The sequence below is a fragment of the Gymnoscopelus microlampas genome, assembly GCF_963454915.1.
Source record: "Gymnoscopelus microlampas genome assembly, chromosome: 6".
In the NCBI taxonomy this organism is placed as follows: Eukaryota; Metazoa; Chordata; class Actinopteri; order Myctophiformes; family Myctophidae; genus Gymnoscopelus; species Gymnoscopelus microlampas.
The window spans coordinates 55,659,608-55,679,034 of NC_139943.1; the positions used below are offsets into that span (position 1 = coordinate 55,659,608).

At 41.5% G+C, this 19,427-nt stretch overlaps 1 protein-coding gene across 2 annotated transcripts in view; it reads right to left on the reverse strand.

The window, feature by feature from the left end:
* Positions 1-963: 963 nt before the first annotated feature.
* Positions 964-19,427, reverse strand: part of LOC311046524 (tyrosine-protein kinase CSK-like) — a 38,608-nt gene continuing 20,144 nt past the window's right edge. Inside the window, exons 5-14 of one of the 2 annotated variants that reach the window (XR_014600893.1) lie at positions 17,568-17,787; positions 11,444-11,537; positions 11,269-11,334; positions 9,911-10,010; positions 7,566-7,656; positions 6,451-6,524; positions 5,295-5,490; positions 4,600-4,686; positions 2,055-3,315; positions 964-2,024 (exon numbers count right to left, since the gene is read on the reverse strand). Coding sequence is in view for 1 of the 2 variants with exons in the window: in XM_084058877.1 (XP_083915003.1) it covers positions 3,127-3,315; positions 4,600-4,686; positions 5,295-5,490; positions 6,451-6,524; positions 7,566-7,656; positions 9,911-10,010; positions 11,269-11,334; positions 11,444-11,537; positions 17,568-17,787 (1,117 nt within the window). In the remaining variant the exon portion in view is untranslated. Of the gene's footprint in view, positions 3,316-4,599; positions 4,687-5,294; positions 5,491-6,450; positions 6,525-7,565; positions 7,657-9,910; positions 10,011-11,268; positions 11,335-11,443; positions 11,538-17,567; positions 17,788-19,427 lie in introns of both variants that reach the window. The other variant, XM_084058877.1, reaches the window with a different exon arrangement.

The following is a 19,427-nucleotide window of genomic DNA, read 5'->3' on the forward strand; positions in this document are numbered from 1 at the left end:
GTCTAATTACACATAAAACTCTTAACAGCTTTTTACCAATCCCAGATTCACTCTCTCTGTAACTGAATGCTTTTATGTAAAAATACTCAAAATACCATTCATCCACAACTTATACTCTTCCTTTAACAGGTGGTTTTAACCACCATGGTATCCACTGTCCAAGGTTTGGGCATCAATGTCATAATAGGCAAACATTTTCAAAACTTTCTTTCAATAAATCTTAAAAAAAATGTTCTTTTAAAAAATAACAAAAAAACGAAAACTAAAAGATTTACAAGCGCACAACGCCTCCGCTACTTTTGAATAGCCAAAGTATAAAAAAAAGGGCTTAAGTGGTCGACCTTAAACAATGATCCACAGGGCTGAGCTAAAACGACGAGGAACAAAGAAAACAACAACCACCTTAAACATAGGACCAGATATAAAAACATTAGATTGTCACCGTAGATCCGTGCTCTCACTAGGAATAACAGAAGTGTATGAATGCACCGTTGCTGTCGTGTGGAAACATTCTAAGTCCATAACAAGTTACTTTACAGGACAAGTTCAACAGAACATGCGTTCCAATGGATCCAATGTAGTCATTATATAATAAGATCTTACTACTTTTGCATTGGTTCAACATTTATAAAACTCAAGGGCACACTTAGCCCATTCAATCCGAGAACGCATACTGTGTCATTTTCGATTTTTAGCTATCACCATCATTTTATACATTTTATTCAAATATAGCAGATCTATAAGCTCATAGCGCTACGAGCTTGTAGATTTGCTATATTTTTGGGAAAATCGTGAAAAAAACCCAGAAGCTAAGATTTGAGTTAAAATGTGTATATATATATATATATATTCAAAGATTTGCACATTTTCACAATTATTTTTCAAAAATAGCAGATCTACAAGCTCATAGCGCGGCACTCGGTGCCGTGCTATGAGCTTGTATATCTGCTATTTTTGAATAGCCAAAGATAGCAAAAAATGACACAGATGCGTTCCCGGTCTGAATGGGCTAACCACTTTCACTTTAAAAAAAAAAAAAGAACATCTACAAGATTACACGTTGTGAGCTTGTCGATCGGCTATTTTCAGTACTTTTGCTCCTTTTTGTCTCAAAGTATAGGCCGTTTAATTTACGGGAAAAACGAAAATATTTAAAAAGTAATAATATGGAGATACAAGGTTTCTGCCCGACAGCGATGAACACAGGGCCCTAGTACCACCAATTGAGCCACTAATCAAGAATGACAGAAGCTGACACGCCCCGAGGTGAGCGAGGACCAATATTACAAAATGTCACCAAATGAAAAAAGAAAATTAAAAAACGACGAAGAAAACTGTGAATCCAGCAAAAAACACTTTGCAGTCCTTTAAATAAATGCCCGGTTATTCTCTCTTTTTTTATTTCAAGGACCCCCAGTTTCATATTCATTAGGCCAGGGACCCCCCCACCTCTACACCGGTACAATCCTCGGTGTTAATTCAACATATAGGAATCGTGAAAGAGAACCGTTAAGGAATCGGACCGTTAAAGAGGGAATCGTTAAGGAACCCCAATCGTTTAAAATCCCTACGGGATCCCAACCCTAGCTGTGTCCGGAGAACATCAGGGGACCCCTCCAAATGGACCCCTTAGAGGCCCGTAACTCTGAGAGCGTACAAATGGAACCAAACGGACGCGTATTTGTACGCTCTCAAGAGTTAAAGCCAATACACGCCCCTTCCGACGTCGTAACTTTTCTTCGGAAAAGGGAGGTGAAAAAAATACAAATTGACGTCATTCAGAAGTTCTGATGAGCGGTCTCAGAACTTTTCTCTCAGAGCTCGTGGCATCCCCCCCCCCCCCCCCCCCCCCCACCGCGCCCCAGATGTCCTGACTGTCCCAACTACAGATGTGACATCCCAAAGTCCTGAAGAGCCTGGCCATTGGGCACTTCAGTAGAACATCAGTGGATTGTCCAAGCATTGTCACGGAGAAAGGGGGGGACATTTGCCACGTGTTTAAATGGTTCCAGGTGCGAATTGGCCTTTTCCACACCTGGTAAATAAGGCACGACAATGGGGGGGGGGGGGGGGGACTTAAAAGGACAACTTCACACATTTTCAACTCATCTTCATATAATAGGTCCTCACTAATGCTAGTGATAAAATGGTACAATTTGTTTCTACTCTGCCCGTGTCTCATAGGAGGGCTGTGTACACTTCAGAATCCCGCCTACCAATGACATCATTAGGCAGGTTTCAAATATTTTATTTCGATATTTATTAACGCGAGAACAATGGCTTCCAAGATAGCATGCCAACTTTCCAGGAATAGAAAGCCTGCAGTTTCTATTAGCTTGGATTCACCATCGATGATGTCACTGGTAGGCGGGTTTCTGAACTGTCCACAGCCCTCCTCTGAGACACAGACCTAGTAGACAGAAATGGTACCATATTATCATGAACATTAGGTGAGGACCGATTAGATGAAGATAGGTTGAAAATGGGTGAAGTCGTCCTTTAACACATTCACTATGCATCCATTTTTTTAAGCTTCTGCCAGGGTTTTTTCGATTTTTCTAACCTGTACTTAAGTAGTCACAGAATATTTATCTTCAGTATGATCGACCCCCTGATGGTTGCTAATCACGGAGGATTTCACTGTGCTTCCGTGAAAAAAAAGAATGTCATCACAACGTCCCGTTCGCTTGTTATATGCCGTTGAAAATAGCATGTCTCGCCAAAAATACATAGATACAGAATATTTCCCAAATACTTTAACCAGGAAGTAAATGGAAGCAGTAAATCTTTGGATCACGTGATCTCCTGGTTCTGTGTGAAAAACGTAGCTTTACGTGATCGGCAGGGAATGTGATAACCGAGAAAGATCAGGAAACGTGAAGAGAAGTGTGAAGAGGTCTGATGTCAAGTCTGTAGTTCAGAAAGCCTGTCCAAAACCGTACGTTCTTTTTTTCAGATGCCGGAAAAAGAGCATGCGTTGGCCTTTAAGGGGCGTCCGTGGCCCTAATGCATACCAAACGGGGGGATCCCTGAAATAAAATAAAAAGACAGGTTTGAGAATCACAACTCTGTGTGCCCCCCCCCCCTCCCAGAGGGAAGTGATCTTGTTGTTTCTCTTTGTGGGGTTCACTGGCTGTGCTGCTGCTGCTCCATGGTGATGTTCTGGATGGTGTGCCTCAGGGCCTGGAAGGTGGGTCGGGCGCCGGCGTCCAGGGTCCAGCACTGCTTCATGACGGTGTAGACCACGTCGGGACAGCCGTCCGGAGACTCCATCCTGTAGCCCTTCTCCACGCGAGGAACCACGTCTTTCAGGGGCTATACGGGGAGGGGCGGGAAAAGGGCGGGGACGGTTTAAGCACAAAACAATAGGCTATATGCACAGCAGCCATATTGGAAGGAAATTGGGCCTTCACAGGTGTTACCAATGATACTAATGAAGGCTCTGTTCCATTTAGTGTAGCACAGTGGTTCTCAAACGTTTTAATTTCAAGGACTCCCATAACTCTCAGAGTTACACAGCCGTAAGGGGCCATTTGGAACCCCCTCAAGGAACCATGAGGGTCCCTGGACCACACTTTGAGACCAGAATGGAACAGAGCCTTAATTAGTATTATTGGTAACACCTGTTAAGGAAGTAAGAAGAGGCCCAACTTCTTTCCAATATGGCTGCTGTGCATAGAGCCTATTGCAGGGATCTCATGACTGAAAATCTTTGTTGTAATTTATAACTAAACAAGCTGTTTAGTAGTGCTTTAGAAATAATGCATAACGTAATAATTGAAAACATTTTTTTTGATGCTGCAATCCATAATCTTTCATGTCCTACCAGGGATTTAAACCCGGGTCCCCCAGCATGAGCACTAGGATTAAAGCTAGTCTAAAGCTGAAATATGGAGTACCTATGATGGCTAAAATTCGAAGATGGCCCCTGTAAAAGTCAAAGTAGAACATAGAGCTATTTAACACTGTTACTGAATAAACACTCTATAGCAATGATTACTACCAGAATATAGAGCTATTTATCACTTAATTTACCAAATAATATCACGTACGCCCCCTTTAGTACTGCTGAGCGAATACAGAAAGCAGAGAATTGACTGTTTTGAGCTTCATGCAACACCTCTTATCAACCAGTAGGTGTCCTCTCTGACCGCAGGATATACATTTCTCTATAGCAGCAGTTGTGTTATATTGTAATAACTTGCTAAACCATGCATTCAGATTGGTATGAATAACATTGTATTCAATAAAAACGTTAAAAGTTTAAACATAATATAAACAGCTGTGAGACAAAACTAGAATTATTGTCCATAGCACAACGTATACCCTTTAGGGTTCTAGCAATACAACCCTAAGGGCCCTATTTCCGCCGGTGCCTTACCCATTATTAGGGTTAATGGGTAAGGCACCGGCGAAAATAGGGCCCTAAAAGGTCCCTTCCTATTTTAGCCGATCTACAAGGTCACAACACGTCGCAGTTCAACACGATGTGAGCTTATGGATCTGCAATTCTTTGCTGAATGTTTTAACACTAGGGTTCATGTGATCAACATTACAGAGGAAACATTGATGGGGGGGGGGGGGGGGGGGGGTACGCACAATTTTGGGGTAAGGCACTCGACCGAAAGAGTAGATCTCCCACAGCAGAATACCGTAGCTCCACACGTCTGAGGCGGTGGAGAATTTCTGTTCAAACACAGAAAGAAACATATGCATGTAAATATAAAATCGTTATTATCGTTATTATGAACGATCATCTCTTCAATGGAACTGTGCAGAGGCATTATTTGAGTCATAAGCATATCAGGGACCCACATAGAAGATTTTTGTTGTTAACACATTGAGTGCCATAAACGGTCCGGACCGTTTTTGAGAATCCATGCGTCATGTGCCATAAACTGTCCGGACCGTTTTTTGGCCCATTTTTTTTTTACCCTATTTTAATAAACCTCTGGCACACGATGTGTTAAAATGTTTCAAAAATATATTTTAAAAAAACTCACTTTTCCCCCCAATATTTATTAGAAAATACCAGAAAATACCAGAAAATACCAGAAAATACCAGAAAATACCAGAAAATACCAGAAAATACAAGCTCACAGCGTGTCGCGGTGTGACGCGTTGTTAGCTTGTACACCGATGACCTGCATTTACACCTGTTAGCCTACTAAGGAGGGAAGAGGACAGATACTGAATGAAGCAGCAGAAAAAGGGAAAATGGCCGTCACCCCCTGGAGAAGTGCCAAATAAGGTGAATATGAAATACGGTGGGGGTCGTAATTAATAATCCAAACCTTCTCCCGGAGCGCCTCCGGAGCCGTCCATTTGACCGGCAGCTTGGCCGTGTCCTCGGTGGAAGACGCCTCCTTCATCAGGCCGAAGTCGCTGACCTTGGCCATGTTGTCGTCGGACACGAGCACGTTCCTGGCGGCCAGGTCTCTGTGGACGAAGTTACTGGCCTCCAGGTATTCCATGGCAGCGCACACGTCTCTGTGTGGTGAGGGGGGGGGGGGGGGACAGACAGAACGAAAAAACATGTCCCACACGATCCGTCTCTTCAGGGTTTTATGTGCTTATCCCATTCAATCCGGGAACGCATCTGTGTCATTTTAGATTTTAGCTATAACCATTGTTTTTATACTTTGGGCTATTCTACAAGCTCATAGCGCTACGAGCTTGCATATCTGCTATTTTTGAATAATATGGAACATTTGTGCAAATCTTTGAATACATATATTTATTTGAAACAACATTTTTAACTCAAATCTTTGAGACATTTGACAGTTACAAATGTTCTGCTTTAAAAAATACATATATTCAAAGATTTGCACCAATTTTCACGATAAAAAAAAAAAATAGCAGATCTACAAGCTCATAGCGCGGCACTCGTAGATCGGCAGGGTTTTGAAAAATCATGAAAATCATGAAGATGTTTTTTAAAGGGAACAATTATAACTCAAATCATCTGGGGATTCTAGAAATGTCTTCTAAATCCTAACAGTTTTTTAAAAAAAGCTTATGTTGCTATAATCAGTGGTTCTCAAACCTTTTCATGTCAAGGACCCCCAAAATTATATGTATTTGGCCGCGGACCCCCCATCTCAAAATATGTTGTTCCAGGGACCCCCCCAGAAGCAAAGATTTGAGTTAATATATATATATATATATATATATATATATATATATATATATATATATATATATATATATATATATATATATATATATAACGATTTGCACACAGTTTATTTTTTTCCCAAAAAATAGCAGATCTACAAACTCATAGCACTATACAGCTTGTATATCTGCTATTTTTGAATAGGCAAAGAATCTAAAATGACACAGATGTGTTCCCGGATTGGATGGGTTAAGAAACACATATTATAATTCATATTCAGGCATATACCGTATATAGGGTATATTATAATATTCAGCCATAAATATACGTACAGTGAGAACTTAAGGAGAGAATCCCCGAGTAGAACTGATCTGCCTCTTGAGCGCAGGTAGTCAACAAGACAACCCTGAAAGGAGAACACAGACAATAGTCTTTATAATTACATACGATTCCAGCCCTCAGCGATGAGTCCAAGTGTCCCTGAGCAAGACATTTAAAGGGATAGTTCACCCCCGAAATGATTCTTTTTCTATCGATTAGTTAATTAATGGATAATTTTTTGTTTTTGTCAATATGTGAATATCAAATATCTAAATACTGAATCAAGCAACTTAAAAACGGTCTGGGGGGCTGACAAAAGCCTGAGTAGGTGATAAAATGACCCAACGTTTTTTTGTGAAATATCCCTTTAATGTTCAAACTCAATATGTTGTACTGGTCAGTATGTATTGTACTGGTTCAGTCGTACCTTGTAAGGAATGATAGCCTTACGTTTTGCCCATTCAGTGCACTTGTCATTTTATTATTAAAGCAAAGCAACATGACAGAGAAACGCGTTTGGACTACAAAGCCTTCCTCAGCTGTGTCATATTGTTGCCTGCTTTAATAATAATAAATAAAGTGCCAGAATGGACAAAACGTTGAGTGATCGTTTCTTCAATGGAACTGTGCAGAGGCAAAAAGTGATGGTGGCAAAACAAAGAGTGGCATTCAAGCCAATCAATCCGGGGAACGCATCTCTGTCATTTTAGATTTCTTTGGCCATTCAAAAATAGCAGATCTACAAAATCGTGAAAATGTGTGCAAATCTTTTAATATATATTTTTTAAAGGGAACATTTATAAAATGTTTTGTTCCAGGGACCCCCAGAAGCAGAGATTTGAGTTCGGCTTAAATAATATATTATATCCAAAGATTTGCACACATTTTCACTTTTTTTTTTCTTCAAAAATAGCAGATCTACTGTACAAGCTGAGCACAGAAATTAGCTTGTAGATCTGCTATTTTTGAATAGCCCAAAAAAATCTAAAATGACAGAGATTGAGATTGCGTTCCCGGATTGAAATTCCTTACATGATGTACTTATTGCATCGGGGCCGGCAATGTTTTTGATATGTTTTTTTTTTTTTTGTGACAGGACAGAGTTTGCGCTCCACATTCCTCCTACCTTGGCCATGTATTCAGCAACTATAAACAGGCTTCCCGTCTCCTCCAGAATCACCCCTAGAAGCTGCACCAGGTTGTCGTGTCGCAGTTGTCTGCAGGAACGCACAGAGCGACACATTTAAACTGCATATATACACTTATACCAGGATGAAGGACAAACAACACCTCAGAGATCACACAGGCAGTTTTTTACACAAGCACATGGAGGTGGTTCGTGGTGTGGGCGCATTAAGAGACACTAATGTCTCTAATCCAGATTGATCGATTGAATACTTTATTAATACATTAAGACCGGGAACGCATCTGTGTCATTTTTAGATGTCTTTGGCTATTCAAAAATAGCAGATCTACAAGCTCATAGCACGGCACCGAGTGCCGTGCTATGAGCTTGTAGGTCTGCTATTTTTTTGAAGAATCGGGAAAAATTTGTGCAAATCTTTGAATGTATATATATATTTTTTAAAGCAAACGTTTGTAACTCAAATCTTTGCTTCTGGGGGTCCCTGGAACAACATGTTTTGAGATGTGGGGGTCCGCGGCCAATTAGGTATCATTTTGGGGGTCCATGACATGGAAAAGTTGGAGGACCGCTGATATAGAAACATAGGTTTTTCAAAAATCTGTTAGGATTTAGAAGACATTTGTAGAATCCCCAGAGGCAAAGATTTGAGTAAAAAATGCTGGCCTTGAAAAAATATCAAAGAATTGCACAAATTTCCAAGATTTTTCAAAAATAGTAGATCAACAAGCTCGTAGCGCGGCACTCGGTTGCGCTATGAGCTTGTATATCTGCTATTTTTGAATAGCCAAAGAAATCTAAAAATTACACACAGATGCGTTCCCGGTCTTAAAGGGTTAAGAGCTTGCACAAAGTACAGCGTGTGTGTGTGTGTGTGTGTGTGTGTGTGTGTAGGGATGGGACGATAATCGCTATTATCGTTTATCGTGATAAAAGAAAAACTCACAATAATCGTATCGCAAAGATTTTAAGTTACGGTGAAATTGTCCTCCATCATACACTAGGATGAATTAGCTTTTGTTGAGCTGCAAATTCAGTACAACTACCAACAATAGCAGATTTACAAGCTCACAACGCATTGCGAGTGCGCTTGTAAATCGGCTTGAACGTTCCCCCCAGAGTAGGGATGCTGGGGGTTGAAGTGGTTAACAAAAGTGGCATATTTTGATTATCGTGATAATATCGTTAATCGCAAAAAGAAATTGCAGCCATAATCGTGACATGAAATTTTCATATCGTCCCATCCCTGTGTGTGTGTGTGTGTGTGTGTGTGTGTGTGTGTGTGTGTGTGTGTGTGTGTGTGTGTGTGTGTGTGTGTGTGTGTGTGTGTGTGTGTGTGTGTGTGTGTGTGTGTGTGTGTGTGTGTGTGTGTGGGAGGGGGGGGGGTCATTTCTGGTGGCAAGCTAGAAGGTCCAGTTGAAAATTGCAAACAGGTTATTTTATGGCTGGTGGTATAGGGCGGTCCACATTTTGGCGGCATAATAGTAGAATGCATTCATCCCCATGTTTGTGCCGAACTTGTGGGAAACGAGACCAGTGGGAGCTCCCTCTGGTGTTGTGCAGTAGTTTGACAGGTGCGTGGGCATTGATTACTTGTGTTGGCCAATTCCTCACAGGAAAGAAAGACTGTTATCTAAAATACAACCGAGATATAGGTAACCTCTTCCTTCCTTAACCGTTCCACTACCCGTCAAGTTCTGAGATTGCTTTTTCTTTTTTCATTTCCGTAATGAAAAAAAAAAATCACACCCAGTGTGAAGAGAGTGGTGCCTTTCATGAGTTCAATTTCATTAAAGGAGGAGTTCACCCAAAAAATGACATATTTTCTATCAATTGCACACCCCATGAAGCCTTGAATTCATGGATTTATTTTTGTTTTTGTGGCATTCCTAAGCCAATAATTTGATGACCGGGTGTGTATCCAGTAGGAGACACAAATAATCTACTTTGTGTCTCCTACCGGATACATTAGCAGGTAGGAGACGGGAATGAAATTATTGGCTTAGGAATGCCACAAAAACAGAAATAAATCCATGGATTCAAGGCTTCGTGGGGTGTGCAATTGATAGAAAATAAGTAATTTTTTGGGTGAACTCCTCCTTTAAGCTAATTTTAGCGTGCAGTGTATCGGATGCGTATCAACGTATCAGATACGACATCTCAAACGGTCTTTGGATGTATACATTGGCACCGCAAAACAATCTGCAGGCCACACTGCGTATACAGCGTACCACGGTAGAACACACCACTGGTGTCTGTCAACCCCTGAGCTCGCAACACGTTGCGGCAAGACATGCTGTGAGCTCGTAAATATAAATGGGTCTTACGTCATGACTGAAGCCTCTGCCACAAACGCCTGAGCCGTGGCATCGTGTTTGATGCACTTCACCGCTACTTTAGTGCCTCTGTAATCTCCCAACATTACATCTGAAATAGAAGAACACATAGACACTCAATGACCAAGCCCACCAAGGTATTCAATAGACACAATAGAGCAGTGGTTCCCAAACTTTTCAGGCTGCGACCACCCAAAATAAAAAAAATTGAACTGGGGACCCCCTTAAATAATCATATGTGAACTGGGGACCCCCTACTCTGATAAGCACTTGGAATGTAGGAGTTCCACAGTATGACTCGGTTTCACTAATATTGTGAAAATAGCTCACAAAAAAAGCTCACAACGCTTCGCAAACGCGAGGCGTTGTGAGCTTGTAGATCGGCATTTTTTTTCCTTATTTATCCTATCTTATCTTTCTTATATTATTTGAGAATTTGGCCAATGTTTGACCAGTTTTTATAGTGTAGTTTGTTGATTAGTTTTGATGCAGTAATGGGCCTTTTTTCAATCCATTTACATTTTTTTTTTTTATGTATTAAAAAGGTCTTTTAAGTCTTTAAATTGTCAATTCACTGTCATCTGGGGACCCTCAAAACATCATGTGGGGACCCCCCTGGGAGTCCCGACCCACAGGTTGAGAACCACTGCAATAGAGTACCAGAAGTCCTGATGAGAAGTAATTTCTCTATGTAAAATAACATTGGGTCATCTTAGAATCGCCTCATATAAGAATTGTGGTCCAAAAATAAACAAACAGTGATATTGTCAGAGAGGTCACTCACATTTGATACAGTCCGTTTATGGAGAAAAGTTAATTAATTTGGCAGCGGTAACATTAGCGTTTTCTCGCCGTCAAGTGATGCTTCATATCCATGAGTCAAACTGCCGGGATCATTTTGTTTATTTTTGAAACACAGTTCTTATATGCCGCGATATTAAACAAGCAAATTTAGATTTTAGTTTTAGTCATAGTGTTTAGAATAACATTTCATTTAGTTTTAGTCATATTTTAGTCTTCTGAAACGTTTTAGTCTAGTTTTAGTCGACTACATTTCCTAAGATTTCAGTCGACTAAATATATACGGTTTATTTAGTCCACCAAACCGGTGCCTTGATGGTGTCGTAATGGCTGATTTTACACTTGGTTGCATGCTAAAAATAGAAATAGTCCACATATTTCCTATATGTCTTTTAGTTGTAGTTATCGGGTTTAGTTTATATTTCGTTTTCATTTAGTTTTCGTCAGTGAAAAAAGGTAGTCGACGAACGTTTTTCGTCATAGTTTTAGTCGACGAAATCAACACTGCTGTGAACACGGCCCCTAAAGTTGTACACGTGAACACTTGCCTCCAAATTCTCCTTTCCCTATAGCCTGGAGCAGCTTGAGGTCCTTCCTGTCCAGCGCCCAGCCACCTGTGGGTCAAATAGAACACAACAAGCTTGTAGATCGGCCGCCATCGTATGACAAAGTATAAAATAGGTCTTATGTGGTTATAGTAAGAGTTTGAAACGGGGTCCTTACTCCTGGAGAACTCTTCCTGAGCTGGAAGCGTTCCCTCCTCCAGCTTGGGCTTGATCAGTTTGGTGCAGAGGCCATCTGCATCTTTGGTGTAGTGCTACAGGGTCACACACACACACACACACACACACACACATAATATGAGTCACATTATGTAAGGACATTGTCTGAGGACACTGTACTGTCTGCATTTTAGGAATGAAATGACGTTAATGCACAGAGAGCAGTACTGAACAGAGACCCACTGTAGCTTTGTAGGTCATAAAAGTCAAACCATGGATTCACAGCAACGGTTCAAAGTTCTCTTTTCTCATATAATATAGTTATATTAACCCTTAAATCCTAACAGTTTTTTTGGAAAAAAAATCTATTTTTTTGGAAAAAAAATCTATTTTTTTTATAGCGGGGCACTCGGTGCCGCGCTATGAGCTTGTAGATCTGCAATTTTTGAATAGCCAAAGAAATCTAAAGTGACACAGATGCGTTCCAGGTCTTAATGGCTTAAGTAATGTTACTCTGCTCAAAGTAAGACATTTACCGCCCCATGTTGATGCGTGCAGGGACACGGCAGCACATGTTTTCATGCTGGAAAAATGTAACGTCTCCTTTACTTATTGCCCTGATTCTTTAATGTCCAGAAAGTGTAACGCCCCGATTTTGACGGAAATATGAGTGGCTAAAATGTGAGCCTCATGTCATCATTCATAGTCAAACATTATGGTTAGCCATTAGGGGTGTGCCGATATATCGTCCCGCGATATATCGCGATACGTTTTCGCGACGATATGTATCGTTTTGGGAAAAAAAAATATCGTTTTTGAAAAAAAAATTTTTTTTTTTTTTTTTTTTTTTTTTTTTTTACAATCATAATAATCAGGCATGCAAACGGCCCCGAAGTGAAAAGAGTGACAACATGTTTTTTTTTCGGGTCAGGTGTCATACTATTTGGATTCAAAACGGCTATTGTAGCTGAAAAGCTACAAGTTTGCATGTCTGAATAATGCAAAAACAGAATTATTTGTTTGCATTTTCTTTTTTTCTCCTCCATATATTTTCATAATAAAAAAAGTGCGTATCGTATCGTATCGAAATCGTATCGAAGTTGTGAGCCAAATATCGTATCGTATCGTTTCGTGAAATTAGTGTATCGGCACACCCCTATTAGCCATGCAGTGCACCATGGTGCAAAGTACGGTACATGATTATCATTATTGCCCCAACATTTTTTATTGCCCCAAGATTATCTTACAAAACATAACCTGAACTCCATGGAAATCTGACCATTAAATGATCTTTTATGGACATTTTGGCCTACGGGTGGCGCTAGAGGAAAGGCCACAGGGTCACCAAAAAGGCTGATGGTGCACAGAAACTTCCATGGCAACCCAGTCAAGCATTGAGATATTTTGCAAATGACATCCCCATCCTCTATCAAAGCCCCCTTTTTCCTGCAAAAAAACCCTTTCACAACAAGTCATAACCACTTAATAATCACGTAAACCATACATAGTTAGCTGACTGGGGTCCCCCAGGGGCCCGTCCTTCCTTGGTCTGAAACCTTTTTCCCCTCTACACTAAATCTCTTCACTCAATGTTCGCCCCCAGAAATGGAGCGCTAGGGTTCATGTGGTTAAGACCTACTGTATATACTTTGTTGACCAAGGTCCCCCAGGGGTCTGTACTTCGCCCCATCCTTTTCTTTTTACACCAAATCTGCCAAGATAGCCCGTCTACAAGCCACACGCTAGATCAGCTATTTGTTTCTGAATGTTTGCCTGTTATGACACACCAAGAGTAGGGACTAGGGTTAATGTGGTTAAAGAAAGTTGATGCCCAATCTTCGCATGCTTTTTTGTTTGTTGTTAAAGGGATAGTTCACCCCCAAACGCCAACCCCATGGAGACTTGAATTCATGGAGATTTTTTTTGTTTTTGTCGCATTCTGAAGCCAATAATTTGATGACCAGCAGCGGTTCCGGTAGGAGACATAAGAGTCTCCTTTGTGTCTCCTACCGGAACCACTGCCTACCGGTCCGCTGGTCATCAAATTATTGGCTTAGGAATGCGACAAAAACAAAAAATATATCTCCATGTCTCCATGGGGTGACTAATCGATAGAAAATAAGTCATTTTTTGTGTGAACTATACCTTTAAGTTCTGTATTTACCCAGGGTAGTAGCTGAGCGCAAGTGCTCATTTATAGCAACACCCACACACACACAAACACCCCCACCCCCACACACCCACACACTCACACACCCACACACACGCTGACCAGTACAACCACAGTCTTATACTGTTGACCACTGAGCAGCTCCACTGGAGCAGTTGGGGGTTCGGTGCATTGCTCAAGGGCACTTCAGTGCTGTTGGGGGAGGGGTGAGCCGGGTACCTTGTGGCAACAAGTGTGTTCCTCTAACCTTTAGGGCAGGCCACAGGCCACCCCCCCCCCCATCTATATGAAGCTGGAGAGCTACCCCATGGTTTACACAAAACCAGTCTTGTGTTGTGTTGTTGCACCGTTGTTTCTCTAGTCTTGTGGGTGCTGAACAATGGTGGAAAGCAACTAAGTACATTTACTCAAGTACTGTACTTTGAGCAATTTTTTTTACTTTACTGGAGTATTTCCAATTTGCAATATTTTACTTCTACTCCACTACATCTCAGAGACAAATATTGTACTTTTACTCCACTATAATTATTTGAAAAGTACTTTAGTTACTATTTTCTTTGCAGATATTAATTATCCTGCTATAATTCCACAAAGCTCTGTGCGTCTGTAGCTCTGCCTGTGATGTGTGCAAAAAAACACCCAGTTCTCCTCAGTGGCTGGAGCAATAGACTCTATTCACAGCAGCCATATTATGAAGACATTCACAGGTGTTACCAATGATACTAATGAAGGCTCTGTTCCATTCTGGTCAAACAGAGTCAGGGTGCTGATATTGTGCAGTTGGGGTCCAGGGACCCTCATGGGCTTCCAAATGGCCCCGTACAGGTCCATTTGTACACTCTCAGAGTTATGGGGGTCGTGGAAACCACTGTGCTACACTAAATGGAACAGAGCCTTCTTTAGTATCATTGGTAACACCTGTGAATGTCTTCATAATATGGCTGCTGTGAATAGAGCCTATTGCTCTGCATTTGCACACAGCCATTGACCATTACCATGTGGACAGAACACTGAAGCCCGTTTTCACGTTCCCCAAATATCAGCTGTTTATTAGCCTTTTTATGTCAAAGAAGAATGTCACCATGGTTACGGCTCCCCAGCTGTGGGATAGCCTTCCGACCCCTGGGACGCATGATCAAACTGCACATGCGTCGAATCCATAGACCCACTGCGTTACACTGTTGCCGTCTGCCACAAACACACAGAGAACGTGCTTAAGCGGCGACGGGACGTGCGGGCGTGCGCATGCGGGTCTGTCCGGCCGTGTGTGTGTGTGTGTGGGTTCGCGTGTGTGTGTTCACTGTGGGTCCAGGAGGCCGCGACGGCACACGCGCGACTCTGCGTTATAAGACATATGGCATTGGATATCATCTTCACCACTATGAGGTACACCACTACCACACAACATCCCAAAGAAAACACTATTAACCACGTTAACGTCTTCAGATTAAACAACAACAGGGTTGCCAGGTTTTGCGAGAGAAACAAGCAACCGGGTCTATGAAAACAAGGCGTGCGGGTCCGCCGTGCACACTAACAAAACATTATTACGGTTGTGTGTGTGTGTGTGTGTGTTCACTGTGGGTGCGGGTCCTGCGGCCGTGCGGCCGTGTGTGTGTGTGTGTGTGTGTGTGTGTGTGTGTGTGTGTGTGTGTGTGTGTGTGTGTGTGTGTGTGTGTGTGTGTGCACGACGCCACGGGACACCCAAGCATGCGGGTTTGACTAAGCATATAGCCTACTGTGTATAACCCCACGTTTGCAAATACTTTTGACTGCACACTTCACCTATATTCGCCTAGTTATATCATAAAACATACATTAACAACTTTTGCCCTATTTTATACATAGGCTATTTGAAAATAGCCTATGTATAAATGTTCATGTGTTCAAAACATTTTAGTACTTTTACTTTTGGTCATTTAAGTATATTTTGATGCCAATACTTTTGTACTTTTACTCAAGCAACATTTTGAACACAGGCCTTTTACTTGTAACAGAGTAATTCTACAATGTGGTATTGCTTTACTTTAAGTAATATATCTGAGTACTTCTTCCACCACTGGTGCTGAATGTTTTAAATGGACCACAATTTGGGAATGTATCCATTTTGATGTTTTTAAATGTTGCACTGTGTCAATGAAGTATTCAGTGTCTGGCTGTCTGTGTGTGTGTGTGTGTGTGTCTGTCTGTCTGTCTATCTGCCTGCCTGTCTATGTGTTCTCTGGAACCTGAGCGGCCAGCTTTGCTCTTCCTCTTCGACACTTCCTGTTCACGATGTGTTCCAGGAACTGCGTGTGGGCTATGAGGTAACACAGAGGTCTGAACAACAGCCCTACGACAGGAAAACAACACGTGCTGCAGATACTGTCTGTAGCTGTAGCACACTGATTCTGAATATAGCCTGATCATCATATGTACAGTAACACACTGATGATGAATATAGCCTGATCATCATATGTACAGTAACCTTTTGTTAAAATAAGTATTAAATAGCACTATATTCTCACAGTAAAATCATTGCTATAGAGTGTTTGTTCACTAACAGGGGTCTACTCGTCTCTCCAGCTCTTTAATAAACATTAAATGCATTTCCAGGGGTACCGATTTCATCCGATCAGGATAAACATTGGAGATTGGAAGAGATGACAAAAATAAAATTGCATAAATGGGTACTTTATTACTTTATTTAAGAAACTGGCAACCCACCCGGGAAAATGTATTAAAGAGATGGAGAGAGCACCGTTACTGAACAAACACTCTATAGCAATGATTGCCATCACAAAATTAGAATTTGGTTTTCTATATTGTATCGATATTGTAGATGGTATATTGTGAATATGTGTCTGATGTTGATGTACCCCCCCCGTGCGCATGCACGCGCACGCACACGCGCACACACACACACACACACACACACACACACACACACACACTGAGTGGCAGGTACACCCATGCATTCACTCAGGAGACTTGCTCACATCATGAAGCAGCGGTTCTCAAACTATTTCATGTCAAGGACCCCTAAATTGATATGCATTTGGTCGTGGACCCCCCATCTGAAAATGTTTTGTGGCAGGGGCCCACCAAGAAGAGAAGATTTGTGTTAAAAAAATGCAACATTTTCCAAACATTTTTCCAAAAAAATAGCAGATGAACAAGCTTGCGCTGTGAGCTTGTATATCTGCTATTTGGAAATAGCCACGGTTACACATTTTGCTGGGGACCCCCTGGAACCCCTCCAAAGACCCCACTTTGAGAACCAATGCTCATGCTCTATACATCCCATGCACCCAACAGGCTAGCACCGCACTACATGTCATCATACACATCTCGTACTAAAGGACCGCAATGGAAACATTTTAAGGGGCCATGCCGAAAATAGGTTGCTTTATTCGGATACATACGTGTCACTGCCCGCCCCTGCCGGTTCTATGATTTTTTATTTTTAAATAGGCTCTGTCATGATTAATTGACCACATATATGAAGTTAAACAACTAAATTCTATCCAAACGATATCTTAAAAGTAAATTCCGTGCCTCAAAAAAGATGTTTGAGAGCGTTTTTAAGGTTTTAAAACCGAAACCAAAAACACCAGACAGAAACAATGGCCGCCCGTCCCATTTTTGTCGGCTGCACTCGGTTCCATTCGGTTTCACTTGAACCTGATTGGCCAACCTTCGCTGTCAATCACAGAACATTGAGCGAGGACGCTGATAGGATAGTTCATGTTATGAACTGTGGAGAAAGCCCAGACAGGCCTGTCTGGCCACTCACTGCTGAAATCAAATAAAATAAGATTCGCTTCGGCAAAACCACACTTTGCAATTTCCCAGAATTGCGAATATTCTAGTTTTTATTTTGTTTTCGCCAGTCAAAAAAAAATCGTCATAGTTTTAGTCGGCGAAATCAACAATGTATTTAATGACCAATAAAGACTATCTATCAATCAATTACCTCAACCAGCTGCATGAGGTTGTCGAAGTACTCCTCCTCGTCGATGCTGAGCTTGCCGTTGTGGTAGACGATGCGGTAGTGCTCCACCTTGTCCTCACAGCTCACACACAGGGTGTAGTCCCCGGGGAAGTTGGTGCTCTCCCGCACCAGGAACATGCCTGTCTCGGGGGGGTTCAGCAGCCGCTCGGCCTGGTGCCGCGCTATCTTACCGTGGAACCACCTGAGAGAGAGAGAGAGAGCGAGAGCGCGAGAGAGCGAGAGCGAGAGCGAGAGAGAGAGCGAGAGAGAGAGAGCGAGAGAGAGAGAGAGCGAGAGAGAGAGAGAGAGACAGAGAGACAGAGAGAGACAGAGAGAGACAGAGAGAGACAGAGAGAGCTCAAAAGCTTGTAGATCGGCTATTTCTGCTACTTGTGTGTGACACCTTAGTATGACAAAGTAGGACATTCATTCAAGAAAAAACATTAAAAAGTTTAATTATGGAGATAATCTGCCAGACAACAACAAAATGCTCTGAGACATTCTCAAAATAGGGATGTGTAAAAGTGACCAAAATGAAATTTATTACAAAAATTCTATTAATGACGAAGATTCAAATATTCAACCAACAATTTTGAATTACTTCCTGTAAACGCAAAATAAAGAATAAATTACACCCACACTAGGTATCCTCTAAAATGTAGTTACTATGGGCAGGGTTTGGATGACAATATAGCCTTTGCAACAGTTTTTTTAATACAAAAAAAGAATAGTAATAATAATGATATTCGATTTTTATCCTAAAAAACGATTGTTCAAATATTCAATTATTCTGACCCATCCCTACAGAGAAGCTCTGGTTTTCATGTAATATGAGTGCTCTGATATGAGTTCATTTAACAGTCAGAATACCATGTTATCTCCATCTTTTAAAAGTCATCCCATGCATGAACATGAGTATTACCAGTTGTGTAATCTGTCGGCACCACTGCCCTAAACATGTAGTGTTGCTGTTAGCAAGAATAAACACACTACTGCCCTAAACATGTAGTGTTGTTGTTAGTAGGAATAAACACACTACTGCCCTAAACATGTAGTGTTGTTGTTAGTAAGAATAAACACACTACTGCCCTAAACATGTAGTGTTGTTGTTAGTAAGAATAAACACACTACTGCCCTAAACATGTAGTGTTGCTGTTAGCAAGAATGAACACACTACTGCCCTAAACATGTAGTGTTTCTGTTAGTAAGAATAAACACACTACTGCCCTAAACATGTAGTGTTGCTGTTACTAAGAATAAACACAGAGGCAAACGGGAGGAAGTGGTCTAAGAAAGAGGAGGAGCAGTCAGTGTGTGCACCCTGACCCCGCTCTGAATTATACCCAACGCCCAGAGAGCACCTGGGGTGCATTCCAGCGCTCTCAGCGTATCGCAAAACACACAGAAAACCACAATAAACTTTTTTTTTAAAGTATAAAATGATATCTTTGTATATTTTAGTTATTTGTCATGTCTGCCCGGTGCAACGTTTGATTACGAAGCCTAAAAGGCAAACAGAAATTAAAGTTGTATTCATTATGTTCCAATGTGCAACGCCAAAAGCACAATTACATCGTCAATCGCAATAGGCTCTATGCACAGCAGCCATATTATCACTTCCTTCACAGGTGTTACCAATGATACTAATGAAGGCTCTGTTCCATTTAGTGTAGCACAGTGGTTTCCACGACCCCCATAACTCTGAGAGTGTACAAATGGAACCAAATGGACCCTTACGGGTCCATTTGGTTCCATTTGTACACTCTCAGAGTTACACACACGTTAAGGGGCCATTTGGAAGCCCATGAGGGTCCCTGGACCCCAACTGTAGACCCACTGGTG